This window comes from Hyperoodon ampullatus (assembly GCF_949752795.1).
Source record: "Hyperoodon ampullatus genome assembly, chromosome: 6".
Taxonomy (NCBI): domain Eukaryota; kingdom Metazoa; phylum Chordata; class Mammalia; order Artiodactyla; family Ziphiidae; genus Hyperoodon; species Hyperoodon ampullatus.
This window is the reverse complement of record NC_136919.1, coordinates 116,132,731-116,147,475: the sequence shown is the minus strand read 5'-3', so window position 1 is coordinate 116,147,475 and position 14,745 is coordinate 116,132,731. Positions and strand designations below refer to the sequence as shown.

General features: G+C 43.1%; 1 protein-coding gene across 1 annotated transcript in view; it reads left to right on the top strand.

Moving 5' to 3' along the window:
* EBF2 (EBF transcription factor 2) overlaps positions 1-14,187 on the top strand; it is a gene marked incomplete at both ends in the record, with an annotated part of 191,847 nt that extends 177,660 nt beyond the window's left edge. Inside the window, 3 exons of the mRNA XM_079705890.1 lie at positions 61-246; positions 8,451-8,618; positions 14,156-14,187. Coding sequence (XP_079562016.1) covers positions 61-246; positions 8,451-8,618; positions 14,156-14,187 — 386 coding nt within the window. The remainder of the gene's footprint in view (positions 1-60; positions 247-8,450; positions 8,619-14,155) is intronic.
* Positions 14,188-14,745: the final 558 nt, after the last annotated feature.

The following is a 14,745-nucleotide window of genomic DNA, read 5'->3' as shown; positions in this document are numbered from 1 at the left end:
GTGTCTGTGTGTGTCCGTGTGTGTACAGGTTCATTTATCCGGGCTTTCTCTGTTGTCCAGGATACATCCGCAACACAAGCAGCATCTCTCCGCGGGGCTACTCTTCCAGCTCTACCCCTCAGCAGTCTAACTACAGCACCTCCAGTAACAGTATGAACGGCTACAGCAACGTCCCCATGGCCAACCTGGGTGTCCCAGGATCTCCAGGATTTCTGAACGGCTCCCCCACAGGCTCCCCGTATGGAAGTAAGTGCCCTGTCCATCCCTCCAGCTCTCCCTGTCTCTCTGTCCCTGGGTTTTACTCTTCAGCCTTTTGAGGCAGAGGAGCATTCCAACATCTCACTGACACACGGAGGAGTGGTCCTTTCCTGCCTTTTGTCCTTTTCCTTTAGTGGACTTGGGCTCATCTGGTTACTCAAAGCCTTTCAAGGGAGAGAAAAGGGAGTGAAACGATTCCCTTTTTACAGGGAAACAACAGATGTGGCTTGTGTAGATGAGAGCAAGGAATTAAGATTCCAAGTCAGTTAACCTTCTGTGTACTCTTCATGAGGCACTTTCAGATGTAGTGTTTTATTTACTCTTCACAAGAATTCTCTGAGGTCAGTATAGGCAAGGAAGTTTAGGTACCCCAGCAGTTAACTGACTTGTGCAAGATCACACAGCTAGAATGGGGCAGGACAAGAATCTGGACACAGAGTTGATGACTTCAGGTTACTCTGTGTAACACACCATCTCCCTTTTCACTTTGTTACATGGCTCTCCCCTCCCTTATGTACCTCCAGAGAGACGGAGCTTGACTGCCGGTGACAGTGTAATATATGGGGACAGAAGCTCTTAGTCCTAATCTGTGGGCTAGCAGCAAGCTAGACGTTCTAGAAAGTTATGAAAACTCGTTCGGGTGGCTTTGGGGGCTAAGCTGGGACCTTGCACAATGAACCCAGGAACCTCACAGAAGATGAGGCTACTTAGGGAATATTTCAGGCTGGGGGAGAAGCCACCGTGGAGAGCCTGAGTGATTGAGTGGAGTGTCCTTGAAATGCTGTACCTTGTTGCAAGGCTCTGCTGCCCAGAGCGGTTCCCTCATGCCAGGAACAAGGGTGAGTCAAGGCCATTTCTGCCGCAGCTCGGGAAGTGGTGCCAAGGGTCTGGAGGCCACCGCTCTCAGCCTTTGGGCCTGTGGTTCCCTGGGGACACACATCCAGGAGTTACTTCTGGGTTATCTGTTCAATTCATTACACTCAACACTCTACTAAGTGCGGTGAAGATATAGTAGCCAAGCAGCAGAGGTTGGTTCTCCCAGGACAACTAAAATCTCATTGCTGCAAAGACATGAGTTCTTCATGGTGTCCTGTCAGATGGCCAATTAGATCAATGAGATCAGAGGGACCGAGGAAAACAAACTGTTGCTTGCTTCATTTATTTATTTATTTACTTACTTACTTGTTTTTACCTTCTCTTGTTCCAAAAATGTTCTGGGGGAATATTAATAGTCAGATGGGCAGTATGAAAGTGTAAAATAGAAACTATAAGAAACAGATAAAAGAAAAAAATATGTATCAGAAAATTAGATGAATCCAAGGGTTAGTATGGATGCCGTTTGGTCTATTGAAGGGAGTCATTACTTTGGTTCGGAAGCTTACAAGATGGTAAAGCAAAGAGACAAGCGCTATTTGTTATAAAATTTTATGTCCACACGTTATTAGTAGTAGCAATAGTTGTAGTAGTAGTAGCAGCCGCTCAAGAGAAACCTGATTTTTCTGTGGCTGAGACCTTGGAGAGATTTCTCCCATGCATCCTTGTGGAGAGGGTACCCTACGTGCAGAAGGGACCACATCTTCAATAGCCCCTGCAAGTGACACAAGGGCAAAAGAGCCATTGCGTAAATAATGTCACATGATAACGGTCACAACAGTAAGAGTAATTTACAGTCACGTTCCACCTTACAGCTTAAAAAGCATGTTCACACATAGAGTCCAATCAGATCCTCACAACCATATAATATGGATATAATCATCATAACAACTTATTATGTATATAATTTACATGTTTATATATTTATTAATATAATTTATTATACTAGTATCCTCATCATTTTCCCTTCTAAGATATGAAGGGTTATTAAATGACTTACTCAAGGGTTCATTGCCAATAAACAGTAAAAATGTGGCTAGGTCATATGTCATCAGATTCAGGATATCATGTTTTTAAATTACTCAATAATATTAAAAATATGTCATGTCTTTATAACACATTATTAGGCTGAGCCGTATGAAACCACCTTTTTTATTTCCAAAATGTGTAATTTCATATGTTCAATCATATAAACATGGTTGAACCATGTGAAATTCTCATTTTTGTAGATCAAACATGGTTAATATAACAATATAGTGCTTAGTGTGGTGATGGGTGAGGGAGAGAGGAAAAAAAAGACAGGAAGGAGTGGGTGGGGTGTGGGTGGAGAGACAGAGAGAAGGAGACAGACAGAGAGAGAGTGAATGGATGAATGAAATTGCCCATCTGGTGTGGATGGCTTGATGTTACTTACTAGATAATTCATTCGGTAGAAAGGGACCCTTCCCACTCCAGCAAGTGACAACTTCCTTCCACTATCCTTTCTTGATCAGTCAGTCCCACTGCCACAAGAAAAATAGTAACACCCTGTCTTCAAGTCACCCATTAAAACAAGAGAGAGAGCATACACAAAATAGAAAGAGGAAAGTGCCCTGCCCAGAGGGAGTGGGAAACAACAGCAGAGAATGTCCTCTTGTTTCCTACTGGGTCTGTGAGACCCCTTTCACCTTCCTTTTCTGAGGAATGGTCTGAAGGAATTGCAGACTGGGAATGGAATTCCAAACAGTGCATTCATTACAATAAAATCCCCTACTGCAAAAATACTGAATACCCTATGGAGTTCATTACAATAGCACGTGACCTGTATTTCTACCCAGCTAAGTCTCAAATTCTCTGGGAAATACAAAAAAAAATTGTTTTAAATAAAAAAAATTTAAAAGCTCAGGGGGATACCATTTCATCAGTTCAGTTGCTTGTGTCTGAAAACACCCTTCTCTGATTTTTCATTTTATTTTCTAAACTAGTCTGATGTGGCTGGGCCATGCCATGGAGCAGTCACTTGCCAGAGACGTTAAAAAGAAATAAAGTCAAACCTCTCAGTCAAGTTGACTTGCATGACGGCCAACGCAGAGTATCAAAAACCTGCATCTTTACTGTTTTTGCTCTCACACCACTTCAAAAATGGCCAAACAGATGTTTTTTCAATTTCACATACAAACTTCACTTCCTGGCGGTAGCAGTATGTGCCAAGTTCCAGCTCAGTGCAAGTTTTTATGGCTGAATTCTAAACCCCTGACAATAGGAGGTTATAATGAAACGCTGACAGACCCCTTAGCGCCAACAAATGCAATGGCTCGATGCAAAGGAGGATGTGTGCCTGGTGAGTTCCAGCTGGGACGGTGCAAGCCAATCAATCCTTAGAAGAAGAAAAGTGGTTTTTCCTTAACTCCCCATGTTCACAGAGATTTCTGGGCTAGAAGTGCTTGCCTTTACTTTGGCCTCTATCCACAGAGAGAGGTGTCCAGAGAAATTTTCAATTTCAAGTATGTGTGATCAACTTTCCTAAAACAGTACACTCTGGTGTCCCCAAAGATGTTGTACTCAACAAGCCTGCAACACCCAAGGGACCACTTCTTCCAAAGTAGAATAGCCACCAAGCATATGCAAAGTTTGGAACAGGATCCATACAGACAGAATCCAACCTGGTCTCAGGGATTCCTACTTCAGTTATATAGTCTTAGAGTCTGTCCCAGGCCTCAATATTTTCATGTTTTCAAAAGTAAATATCAAGACATTTTCTGTCGTAGAGTGTTAAATGATTATGGTAGAACATGTGGAAATAGTTTTTAAAAGAAAGTATACTCCCATCCTAAAAAACCACCTTGTTAATATTTTGGTGTATTTCTACTGTCTTTTTCTTCAGAAAGGAAAAAAAATATCCTATGACAATTGTAACATTCTCACTGTAGACGCATTGAAAAGCACGCCTATGTAAAAAAGAAAAGAAAAATGACACACTTCATTTCTATGCAGAGATAACCATGGTTAACTTTTAAAGTATAGCCTTGCAGTTATGGATAGATACATTTTGAAAATTACAGCGTCTGCTCTGATGCACAGCTAATGGGTTTCAGCCATAAGATCAATGAAAAAGAGAGCAGAAGAAAAATGGCAAAATTCTCAGTCACAGTTATGAAACTAGGCTCCGTAAAATCCATCAGTGCAGACCTGTGTCCTAAGAATGGAGAACAGATATTAGGAGTGGCATTTGCATTGCAAAGTTAACTACAGTCACAAGCTTCTCCCAGGAATTTGTGAAAGAACAGTTAACAGACAACCTTGTTTACAGACAGTTAAACTTTAGATCAAAGAGGCACATTAACATCCAGGAAAGCTATTACGCCTATTGCTCAGGATTATATTATTTTTTCCCAAAGAAATAGAGTTTCCGTTTGTTTCTTTTAACAGCTTTTGCTGCTTTCTGCTACATCAAAAGTAATACATGTTCATTGTAGGAAATTTTGAAAATATAGACAAGTAAGAGAAAGAAATTTAAGAATCTTCACAATTCTGTCAACCAGATATCATCATTAAAAATTTGGATGTGTATCACATCCTTCTAGACTTCTGCTTTGTGTTTTTAAAAAATAAAAGTGGGCTCATTGTCTATGTTATTATGTAATCTGCTTTAGTCATCTGAGGAGGCGTATCTTTCCATGCCATTAAATATTCTTCTCCAATATTAGTTTTAATGTTTGCATAGTGTTCCACTTTATGGACCTAATATAGTTTACCCTATTGCTGGTCACTTCACTTATTTCCCAGTTTTTCAAGACTATAAAAACGCCCTTGGATTTTTTTTTTTTTGCACATTTATGATTATTTCCTTGGGATTAATTTCTAGAAATTAAATTACTGGGTTAAAAATATGCACATTTTCAAATACTTTGATACATATTATTGAAGTCCTCCAGAGAGGTTAGTACTCCCCTTAGAAAAGGGATAGTATCTGTTTCCCTGCCCTCTTAATTTTTTCTTAATCTTTATCAATTTGGCAAGTGGAAAATAACATCTCATTACTGTTTTAATTTGCATATGATTCCTAATTGGTTTGACCATTTATAGATCTATAAAGGCCTTTTGGTCATTTTCATTTTTCCTTCTGTGACATTCCTTTTCACTTCCCTTGCCCATTTTTCTAGTGGGATGTTCTCTGATTAATTTATAAAAACTTATTAGCTACCAAGAGTCTGAATATATCTAAATAATTATGACATATTTTTCCTAATTTGTCATTTGCCTTTTCTGTATGTGTTACAGAAATATTTTTGTCATGTCTTATGATGTTCTGTTTAGGTTTTGGGGTTGAAAGGATTAGGTAAATTATATAACTTCCTAATTTTTCTACTAGCTCCTTTATAATTTTGCTTTTTACAAATAACTGTTTAATCCACTTAGATTTACTTTCGTGTTTAACACGAGGAGGCACTCTAAATTTTGTCTCCAAATGGCTAGCGTATTGTTCCCATGTGTTTATTTCCCCACTAATTTGAAATGTCACCTTTATTAAGTTCTAATTCTCATGTATACTCAGGTCTGTTTCTGGACTCTTATTTTCGCCAAGGATTGGTCTGCCTATTTCTATGCTAGTATAACACTGATTTCATTTGTGTAGGCTTATCATAAGTTTTAATCTCTGTTAAGACAAATGCCTCCTTAAAAAAAATTTTTTTTAACAAAACTTTCTGGCTCTAACAGTGTTGTTGTTTTAAATAGATAAATATAGAAGTTATGTTTGTTGACACACACAGATTAAAATTTCCTCTAGGCTTTTGATTATAGCCGCATTAAATTTTAAATGTGGATGTCATTTGACATTTTACAAAAATTCTGTTAAAAATATTTTAAATGGGCATGTTACAGCTCTGTGCTTATTCAACTCTGTAACAATTCTTTTACACCACTTAGTGAAGCCTGAAGTGACTCCTTTCCCAGTGAGAGGTGGCCATGCTAATGAGCATGCTTTTAGATCTGTTACTAGAAAAGAAGTATTTGTAAAAGTGAGTCATATGCTGAATATACATGGGAGTGTGTGTGTGTGTGTGTGGCTAATTCACGTTATAAAAACCCTCCTCTATCATGGTGTATGAGGGGAGATTCTGCTATTGCAGACTCAGAAACCAAGGTGCCATTTTGGTGCTCGCATGGATCACATAGTATGGCAGAGATTGGATGGTGGTCAGAATCAGGGGCTCCCGATTCTCAGCGTTCCTTTGGCCTCTGATTCTGTGCCTTACAGAAAGAGGAGAGGACTCACCCACCCACCCTGCTCACACACACCCATTTCACTGATGCTAAAACCAAGGCTAGAAGAGGAGATTGACTTAGAACTACGAATAAGATCCATTCTCAGTGCTTAAACCTGTATCCTCTCCCATAACAATAGTGAATTAGCCAGATTTCTTCTTCATTTGCAGCTTCAAGTATGACATGAGATTCTTTTAAGGATTTTTCCTCCTTTCCAGTTTTTTCTCTTTTCTATTTTTTTATTGACGTATAGTTGAATTACAATGTTGTGTTAATTACTGCTGTATAGCAAAGTGACTCAGTTATACATACATATACATTCTTTTTCATATTCTTTTCCATTATGGTTTATCACAGGATATTGAATGTAGTTCCCTGTGCTACACAGTAGGACCTTGTTTATTCATTCTCTATATATTGATGCCACCATTTTTTTCTTTTGATTCATATTACTTGTGGAAAGACCGAGATGTATTCGGATGCTTCCTTCTGCACTGCGCTTTAAATCAGGACCACTTCAGGATAAGAAGTTTTTAGATAAAGCTCTTTTTTTTTTTTTTTTTGAAGTCTTTGGTTTGTTGTACAGCTGTAAAAGACATCATATTGGAGGTACGCTGTATGATTGCTTTATATAGACAATTTGTGAACACAGCCTAAAGTCTGTCTTTATATGGAGAGGGGGGAAATGGGGATGGAGTCTTCCACAGGATATCAGAACACTGGACCTTCAATTCACCTTGTACTTGGTCTTTGAACCATAACTCGCACTCATGTTCTCACTTTCAGATTTAGTTTGTGGAGTATCTGGACCACTGATGATATGAAGTAGAAATCAGTCTTAGCCTTTGTCATGGCCGTTGCCATTACATTCCAGTAATTCTTTTACCAAGTCATGTGACTTGGACAGTTCAGAATTCTGGACATTATGCTAAAATGAGCCCCTGATACTTGACCTTATACTATAAAATGCTATCTCGAACAATTCTACCCTTGTGAACTCAAGTTTACCCCTTTCTCGAGCAAATTGAACCTAGGAGAAGATTTTCTTCTTGTATGATGTGACTTGGTGGAGTGTCTGACATTAAGACATGGGGCCCTTCATTGTGTAAATTGCCTTTATTTTTCCTGGAAATCCACAATACTTAGTTTTCGGCTTCCTTTAAGTCACTTTAATGTTAATATTGGTATTTTTTTCTACACATCACATCCGAGGAGGCTGACTTGCAGCTTTATTTCCCAGGAGCTCTGAAAGTAGAGGAAGAAGGAGGTAATCTCTTAAATGTTAATAAACTTTTACATTTAATGAGGAAGTGGCCCATAGAGATGGTGCACTCCAAGAAGATGCCAACCCTACAGATCAAACCTCTGGTGCCCTGAGAATTGCCAGGGAAGCACATGGCTCCCAGACAGGACTACTTTTTAGGGTAAAAAAAGAGGTTTCTGTTTTTTAGGAGACTTGATAATTTTTCAGTTGTTGGTCTTAGCCTTCTCTGGTCGAGCTTCTACTCGTGGATTAAGACCTATCACAATTTCATCTCCTGCTGACACCTTCCTGACTCTTCCAGGCGGAAAAGCACTCTGCCCGCTGTATCTCAGCGTCGTGTACGCTCCTCCAATAGGACAATGACCCTATTAGTTTTTTGGGTTTTTTTGTTTTTTTTTTTTTTGCGGTACGCGGGCCTCTCACTGTTGTGGCCTCTCCCGTTGCGGAGCACAGGCTCTGGACGCGCAGGCTCAGCGGCCATGGCTCACGGGCCCAGCCGCTCCACGGCATGTGGGATCTTCCCGGACCGGGGCACGAACCCGTGTCCCCTGCATCGGCAGGCGGACTCTCAACCACTGCGCCACCAGGGAAGCCCCCCTATTAGTTTTTTTATTTGTTTATTCCTCCCACGGGACAGGGCAGGGACCTTGTCACATTCAACTTCTTTTTGAATCCCTGGAATCAGGAACAATGCCTGGAATAAATTCGTGATTTCTCAATCAGTGTGTAGAGGCTGTATGTACTGAAGACAGAACGTAACTTCTAGATGTTTCTCTTTCTAAAAAAGGATTGTGCATTTGCTTTCCAGTCATGTCATCCAGTCCCACTGTTGGATCTTCCAGCACGTCCTCCATCCTCCCATTTTCCTCTTCAGTTTTTCCTGCTGTCAAACAGAAGAGTGCCTTCGCCCCTGTCATCAGGCCCCAAGGCTCCCCTTCACCTGCTTGCTCCAGTGGCAACGGAAATGGATTCAGAGGTAAGCAAAGCAGCACCCTGGGCATCCGCATGATACATGTGCCACAGGGTCAGCAAAGTAAGAGTAAACAGCTCAGCATCCTTCTGTATCTCTAGCCATTTACCTACAAGGAGATGCTTTGGTGTTTTCATCACAAGACCCGAAAATGACTTGTACAGCTGGGCTAGTTCTCTATCCAAGAGCGAGATGGGGGAATAACAGAGAAGTCGGACAACTCTGCAAGGACACAGATTAACTATGGTGGGGTCATATATACCCTCTAGGAGCATCGGACTCCCCAGACCTCTGCTTTTCACAAGGCCATGTCACTATTTCCCAGAAGGTGCCTGGCCACCACAGCAGATGCCATGTGGTGACTACTACTTACCGAACCAGCTTGCCATCTGCAGTGCATTCTCAGTCCCATGGCACGAATGGACAAGGTCCGTCAGGAACCACGAGCAAGTTCTGAGAATTCTGGTTACATGCTGGTCAAATTGATAGCAGGTGCCTGATCGGGGTGGGGTAGGGAAGAAAGAAAAAAAGACATACTGGGTCTAAGAACAAACATTAATATCCCCCGTCAAACCCATTTTTGAGCAATGTCCTAAAATATAATATGACATGACATAGCACGAATGTGATGAGTACATGAGAATCTAATCATCTCATTGTGAATGGGAGGCAGCTGATGGCAAAAGAGCAAATTGGAAACTGCTGAACGCCAGGGAGCTTAACGACCCACATTATTTTTAGGCTGCTCCCTGCGTCTTGACATGAAAACATTCACGACAAGCGGTGTTGGATAAAACCAAAGAGGGCAGAGGTTTGGTTTGGTTAACCCCTCGTGGATCAAAGCCTCCGAGGTCAGCAGAGCCTCGAATGGGCTGTGCTGTCCCTGGAATGGCATCTGCCTAGTGGCTTTATGATTGCACGGGTTCCCGAGCCTCTGGGGACACCCGTGAGGGTGCACTCACCCGTTGTGGCCAAGCACAGCTCTGGGAGGTACGTCAGTTTCCTGACACATTCTACCAGTAGAGCGATGGTACCTCCTTGAAGTCAAGTGACTTGACAGACAAACTGTGAAATAAGAGTTGAAAGCCCAGCCCTCAGAAGAGCCCCTAAAAATTCTTTTGCTTCTAACTAGACAAAGCAGCTGGGTCTACATGCTGCCCAGCATGGGAATAGTTGGAAACATCTGTATTATTTGTAGGAAAAAATATATATATATATATGTATTTGCTTTTTATCCAGATGTCAGATCCAGAGAGAAACAGGCTCAGCCTGTAGCTAAGCATCTCCACCTGCCACACCTCCCAACAGAGACCAGTGGTTTCTAGCCTGTCATTAGGGGACATGCTCAGAACTTTTCCCACGATGGCTTCACCTCCAGACTGGGATAGGAAAACAACTGCTGAATTTTTGCTGCATGTTCCCCTTCAGCAGTATGACTCCCCTTTCCAAGTACTACGGTTGTAGTCATGTCCGTTAGACCTGGCAGGGTTGCAGCAACATGGCTGGACCTAGAGATTGTCAATACTGAGTGAAGTAAGTCAGACAGAGAAAGACAAATACTGTGTGATATGGCTTGTATGTGGAATCTAAAAAAAGGGTACAAAGGACCTCGTACCTATCTCCAAAACAGAAATAGAGTCACAGATTCTAGAAAACAAGCTTGTGGTTACCAGGGGGTACGGGGAGGAGGGATAAATTGGGGGGCTGGGACGGACACAGACACGCGACTGTATACACAGTAGAGAACAAATAGGGACCTACTGTATCGCCCAGGGAACCCTACCCAATACTCTGTAATGGCCTATATGGGAAAAGAACCTCAAAAAGAGTGAATCTATGTATATGTATAACTGATTCACTCTGCTGTACAGCAGAAACTAACACCGCATTGTAGATCAACTAGGCTCCAAGAAAAGTTTTTTAAAAACAAAAAAACCTGGCGGGGGCCACACAGGTTTCGTTGGGGAAATGCAGAGTGAGAGGCCCAAGAAAGACTAAGGGCAAAGGGCAAGCGCAGGTGCAGGGGGAGGACAGGAGGGGCACAGCCCTTCCTTCACTCCAGGCATCAACTCCTGCAAATATTTTCAGCTTCACTTTGAGGAAGAGACGTGCCACGTGACTGCCCCTTCCCACCCCTCCCCCAGCCCCCCTCTCACGCAGGGACTGAGTCAGGGGAGCTGAGCTGGTTGACTCAGGCCCTTCTGAGTCTGTGCTGTCCAGGGAGACCCGTCTGGGGGGCCTGTCCAGCTTGCAGCCCTCAGGGAGGCCAGGACAAAGTGTTCACTGGCAGCCATGGCCTGGAACCTCCACCCTGCTAGTGGCTGCATGCCCAAGGGCCTCCTGTGGTGTCACCTGGTCAGGGTGCAGTTGTCCCAAAGAGCTGGAACGGTCTGTGTGGTCACAGCAAGGTTTCCCGGTGGAGGCAGCAGCTGCTGAAACAGTCAGAAGACCCCCTCTAGGGTCCTCGGCCTTGCGAGCTTCTGTCCCTACCAGTGACAGAGTGTCTGAGCAGCACAGTCTTAACTGTGTGTGCAGGAGTGACCACTCAGTTGGTTACACACAGACACAGGTCCTGGGCTCTAGTTCATTTCTATAGAATCACTGAGAAGTCCTGAGCCTCTTTGAGATCCTACAACTCCCTCCCAATTGCCCTGGTGATTTTAACCTGGAGGAGGAGGAGGAGGATGGGGGGGCGGGATGGAGGAGGAAAAGGTGGAGGGGAAGGAGACAGCAACACTTAAACTAGGAGCTGGAGACTCAAACACAAGGAACTATGAAAATACAAAGTAGTGTGCGGAGAAATAGGAGAGAATTCCGAGGAGAGCCTCAAAGACTACCAACCGTGGGAAGAACACGGAACTTGACTTCAGCAGACACTGCAGGCTGTACCAGTGCATCCGTACCAGTCACTGTCATCGGATAGCCTCAGTCTCCTAGCCTGTTAAACGGGAGAACGGCTCGCTCTATCCCAAGGTGGTTGAGAAGCAACGTGTGCAAAGAAGTAGGAGAGGTGAAGGACGTTTCGTACGGCAGAGAGAGGCTGGAGCTGACAAAGGACGCCTTCCAGAAGCCTTCACTCTGGTTCTTCCTCATTTGGGACCGGTGACTCGCAGTTCAAGGTCCAGCATCACCAGGTGTCCCGCTGGTGCAGAGAGCCACGCTGACCTTGAATATACTGCCTGCAGTCACCAAATGAAGGGATCCTGGGGTGACGGGGGCTGAGTGGACGCTCCATCTCTTTAGGGACAGTGCGAGAGTGTAAGTGTGGCCTGAGGTGGAGGGTGATCACAGGCTGAAAGGGAGTTTCTTCTCTCCACCTGCTCTAAGGTGAGGTCGTCTTAGTCACCTGCAGAGGGACTGTGCAGCCCACACTCTCCAAGACTCGCTGACTGTGCCTGGATCCCACGTGCAAGACGCTGAACCAAGTGCCTTATAAGAATTATCTTGTTCCAGCCTCTTGTGTGACCCAAAGGCGAAGGTCATACTGGTATCACCATTTTTAGTTAAGGAGCTTGCCCAGGGCCACACAGCCAGTGACTGATGACATGAACTCAGACATTTTGACCCCAGAGCCTGTGCTCCGACAGCCTGCTGTCTCTCCGGGGACAGATGTAGTACAGGTCCTCTCTTCACCGTTCGCCCGTACCAACTTTCCACCTGGACCGAAGAGGGATTATTACATTCCCATGAAATGTCAAAGGTAAAAAGAAATTGGACAAAGTGCAGTTAAGGATTCTCCCAAATCACTGCTGCTTTCTTTCTGTTGGCTACGGTTTCTACAAGCAAAAAGTCAGGATCACCACGGAGCAGAGTGCAGCCCACGCAGTGCCTGGTGTGGGACCAGGAAGAAGGAAAATCCATGAAATCTGCTGTTCTTCAGTCATGCAGTGGATCTTGTTCTTGGAGCGGCTCTGTCCTTTTAATAAGCTCCTTAGATAACTCTGAGGACGCAGGAAAAGGAAGGGGCTGGTGAGTCTGAAGTGTAATAGACAAGTTAAAGTTGAAAACGTGAGCCCGAAACCTGCTGCTGGGGAGCTATACATGCAGTGTTCATTTTCCCCACCTTCTACCTCATTTATCAGGCATTCACAGTTGCTGAGTATAGATCGTCGAGATAATAGTATGCGCTGTGTGCCAGATTCGTTTTCCAGCTCCCTCCAGGAAAAAAAAAAAAAAAGAATAAAATAAAATACCTCCTACACTCTGGGATAATTACCAGAGTTGCTATATCTCCAAATCATTGGGGAGTGTCCAGAATTGAACTGCCTTTATTGAAAAGTTACATCGATTCAATATATAGTAATACAGGCAAAAATAATTAAGGGTTTGCTCGTTGTGTAAGACCTTAATCTGGATCTCACAAACATTCAATAAAGGCTGTATGGTCAGGGAAATAGATGGCTGACAATTCTGCCTGAGAAGACTGGCTGGCAAGGAGAGAAGAGGTGTAGAGGGAGGGGAGGGAAGAGGAGAGGGAGAGCGGAGGGAGGGGTGGGGGAGAGAGGAGGGAAGGAGGGAGGGAGGGAGAGAGATCGGTGCTGGAAGAAGCAGGAAGAATTCTGTCCATCTGCTTATCAGGTTAGTGAACACCGTTCAGCAAAATGCTCCTATGATGTTTGGTAAGCCCTCTAGAAGAGGCTTAGGCAATAAAACTCAAAGGATCAAATTCTAGATGCAGTGTGAAGTGTGGACACAAGGAAACTATTCTGCCCGTTTCCAAGAATGTGAAAATTCGATGGGTTCATCACCCGAAAGCCAAGGCCAGAAGGTTGCGTTTTGCTGGGTGATTTTTCCACATTGTGCTGATGCTGCTTTATTTCTCACATCGAGGGGAAACCTTGGACCTGATGCCACCCAGACAGGCATTTTCCGTATCCTCTTGACAGAGGGGCGCTGGACACTGCGCTTGGATTGGGGGTGAAGAGTAGAGATTGGGGTGACTCCCAAATTAGGAACTAAATTAAGTCTTTTGTTCCAGTGGATCAGCATCCCTTAGTGAATGGACATCACATACAGCAGTGAGCCCCAAAGGAAGATGAGCTAGTTAGGAAAAAAAAAACAACTCATCCAATTTCAGCTAGGATGGATAGAAAGTCCGATTTGTTATAAACGATGCCTAGTAAGTAACTCAATAGGCTTGGCACCTGGAATTTATTTTCCTCTTCCAATCATATAATATAGAAATTATTTTAGTCTAATAGTGAAAAATATATTAGACATATATTACAATTTAGTTTACATGTTTACGTCTCTCATGTCATGTATACAACCCATTAATGTAAAGCAAAACATAATTTTTGGCCTCCCAAGCAAAACTTCAACAAGCTTTGTTTATGTTTCAGTGATTCAATAAGGCTTTGGTGCCTCTCATTGGCTGTCTGCTAGACCAGACCTGGAGAAAATGGGTTCCCATATCAACTGAGGGCACCATCGCCCTGGACGGTACCAGACTGTCCATCCCAGGCCCCGCCCCTCTCTCTGGTTTCTAGACCTTCATGTAAAGAATCTCTAAGTCTCATGCCTGTGCCACTCTTCCCTTGCAGCCATGACCGGACTTGTCGTGCCCCCGATGTAAAGAAGAGGAAGAACTGCTTTCTTATAGCACAAAACTGCTTACTCTGATGGACCAATAATGAAGAAAGCACTAGGGGCTCTCTGGGGAAAGTTGTGCCCCAAGTGAACACGATGGACAGATCTGGGTTTGCAAGGAGCTGCCTCTTACCTGGTCTCACGTTTCTTGTGTAGCTCTGATGGTAACTACACAAACTGACCCTCTTGGGAACAAGGACAAAAGATGTCATTGACGTAGTCAGTGCTAAGAGCAGAAATGCAATTCTTTGTTATGAACATTATGAGAACCACCTTCCTATGTTTGTAAAATATTTAAGAAAAAAAATTGGCAAACGGTTCATGCTTAATATTTTGGATACTATTTGTTTTTCTTTGTAGGAAAAAAAAGTTGAAAGTTTCTATTTTCTATGAAGCCTTTCAGATACCAATTTAGTTTATGCAGGAAAAAAAATTGAACAAAACAGGGTACCAGCATGGAAGACTTTCTTAAAATGAAACCTGAATTGAATGATGAAATGTTGTTGTATGTGTGTTTGCTTATAGTTTAATCTCTTTAAAAAAC